Below are 2,942 nucleotides of genomic sequence, written 5' to 3' on the forward strand. Positions count from 1 at the left end.
AACATTTCATGTAACGTTTGTGCTGTAAAGCATTTTTCTTTTATAGTTGTAGTTTGGAAGTGAGTTTGCTATTCAAAACATTGGCTTACGATTCTATTTACCACTGGTTCTATTGACAGCCACCTAGTTTGCTTCAAGCACAGATGTCTTATCATGATCTTCAAAGGCTCTTTATCATTGATAGCAAGGTAAAGTTGTTTGTAGGTACTTTGTCTTGTTGAAGAATGAGAACCATTTATAGGTTTTGGATACTTTCTAAATTAATGGGCAAACATTCAGCACAAGAGTGGGATACTACCAACTGTAAAGAATGACATACACATCTAAATAGAATTAATGATGGAACTTCTTTTAATTTCTGGAAAACACCATTGTTGACTCCTGTCATTACTCTAGCATTGTCGGTTCCTATGCTCAGTAAATTTTTTATATCTAATTTCTTTTTCACTAATTCAATTTTTAAGGCATCTACAATGCCATCTGCATCACGTGTTTCTAAAGATACCATCCTGAGATATGTATGTACCACTTATTTGTGAGTGTCACTATAATATATGATAACAACTGCTAACAACTTGTTTATTGATATATCATTGGATTCATCTAATAACAGGCTAAATTTTCTATCTCCTATATCAGGAACATTTCTCACAATATTTGTACATTTTGTACGATGCAACTTCACTTTGGATATAATATCACTACCAGACATATAATTCTTACATAACTCTATGAAGTGATCACAGCCATTAAATGATGAGTGGCAACAAATAAACATTGCTAAATTTGCTTCAAGCATAGGTGTCTTATTTTTAAGAGGAATCATTTGCTGTCGAGTTGATGCCTTATGTTTCTTTGCTTCACAGTGGCTTACTAAAAGAGAATATTTTGCCAACATATTACATCTCCAATATCTGCAATGTGCTTTAGATTGGTCACTAGGTACTTCACACAACCACTTGGTAAACGCTGGCATCTTAAGCCATTCCTTTCGGAATTTTTGCTGGTACAACTTTGTTTTTTCTTTGCTCATTATAATGTAGTGGGAAGCAAGAAAATAAATTAAATGATTAATGAAAATATAAAATTGAAAACACAACTTATCAGTTTGCTGCTAAGAATTCTTTCATTCGTCATTAACAATTCTTATGTTTGCTGCTTACAAATTCTTGAGGTGAAGAATACTGATTCAAGATGCAGGATGGCCAACTTATAAATGGAAAAGTAAAATCTACAGAAATCCTAAAACTGTGTTCTGATATAAACCTGAGAACATCATATTTCACTTCCAATCTTACATTTAATATTTATTGGTAAAACCACAAATATAACTACAATACTTGAAAAAAAAAGCAAGTAGAAATATAAAGGGGGAGACCCTGCCACCCCCGTACTTCTATACAAGATATATAATCCAAAACAAGCATGAAAAAACACAGGCCTATTTTAAAACAGTCAAACTGAAAGTAAATCAGTCAACCTGTCATGATAAAAACTCATCACTACAGAATAAAGCATTGTTAGGAGGAATTTCCATACTTTCATTCTTTGCAACTCTTTTACATTATTGTGTAGTGAGTTCAGGTGCTGACATGAGTTATCTTCTCCCCCTCACCCCACCAGCACCACTCTGTATCCAAGAAGGATGGGAGGTGGGGGCTGGAAACATTCATAACTTGATAAACTTTCATTTGAAGTTTCATGAAAGTGAACGAAAAATTCAACAATAGCCGATAATACTAAAATTTGGCTGTAAGGTACTTTAACAAAAGTAGAAAAGGAGGAAAAAGAAGGAAAAGGGTAACTGTTGTGGAAATGTCATGATCAGAGAAAAATGCTAAAAAACATTTAAAACTATTTTCCCTGCTAAATGCTAGATTCAGAAATAAAATATGCTAAATTGGCTACACTGATACATATACATACATACATATATATTTGAATAATGTGGGAAAACAGATTTCCAAATCAATCAGGTACTCACCTCTTAGCATTACATGCATTTTAATAGGGAAAATATATACTGTGTATTCCACATCAGTATATCATGCAGTGGTGTCATGATTATAATATATTTATATAGAAATATACAAAATATATAATAATAGAAGTTAATAATAGTTCAGTTATTGGGATTTTAATCAATACATTTGTGGGTATTCCATTTCAGATAATGCAAAAAGAACATAACGAGTATTTATGATGGAAAACTCGTGGTATTTATATGCACATCAAGAAATAATACTTGAGGATAAACCAGTACAATAGCAGGGTATATAATATACTACCTTAATTAGCCCTTACTTGAGTTCAAATTATAATTAGAAAGGAACAACACGTATTTCTGTATTGGAAGATCAGAATATATGTAATCATCAGATTTATAATTCTACCAACATATATATATATTTTTTCTCAGCATTCACTATTTTCCTCTTGTTCTGCTCTAACGAACCTTCATGTTTGTTTTCATTCAGTTTCTTTGTATGTCTCAACTGTCATTTTTTTCCCAACTTTGACCCTCCTAAATTTTATTTTAGAATTTATGGGAGCAACTGTCATTAAAGACTCATATTGTTATTGAATGCTTGAAATGAGGAGTAGACAGATAGCTGACAACTGATGAAGGGTCTTTGTGTATTTTTAAACCGAATGTAGTTTTTTCTGATGTTATATTTATTCCTGAAGATGTGTAAAGAAATTTTGATTTATTAAGTTTCTTAATGAATTCTTTATACTGAAATATATATTGAAGAAGATAAATATGTTCATTTAAATATATACGTTTTTGCGTCGTAACTCCTTTATTACTATTAATATAACCAAAAGGATCGATTCTTGAAGAGTCTGCATACCTTCACTGTCGTTTTTTTCTGCTATTTTGGTGATGATTTTTTGAGTTAGCTTACCAATTATTTTTGTTGGTAGTTAATTTATAATAT

The 2,942-nt window shown here is 31.3% G+C and overlaps 1 protein-coding gene across 1 annotated transcript; it reads right to left on the reverse strand.

Moving 5' to 3' along the window:
• Positions 1-529: 529 nt before the first annotated feature.
• Positions 530-1,033, reverse strand: LOC106877131 (uncharacterized). Its single transcript, XM_014925933.1, has one exon. It carries the CDS (start codon positions 1,031-1,033, stop codon positions 530-532), a length of 504 nt encoding a protein of 167 aa, XP_014781419.1.
• Between the last annotated feature and the right edge of the window lie 1,909 nt (positions 1,034-2,942).

Source organism: Octopus bimaculoides, chromosome 9 (genome assembly GCF_001194135.2).
Source record: "Octopus bimaculoides isolate UCB-OBI-ISO-001 chromosome 9, ASM119413v2, whole genome shotgun sequence".
NCBI classification, from domain to species: Eukaryota; Metazoa; Mollusca; class Cephalopoda; order Octopoda; family Octopodidae; genus Octopus; species Octopus bimaculoides.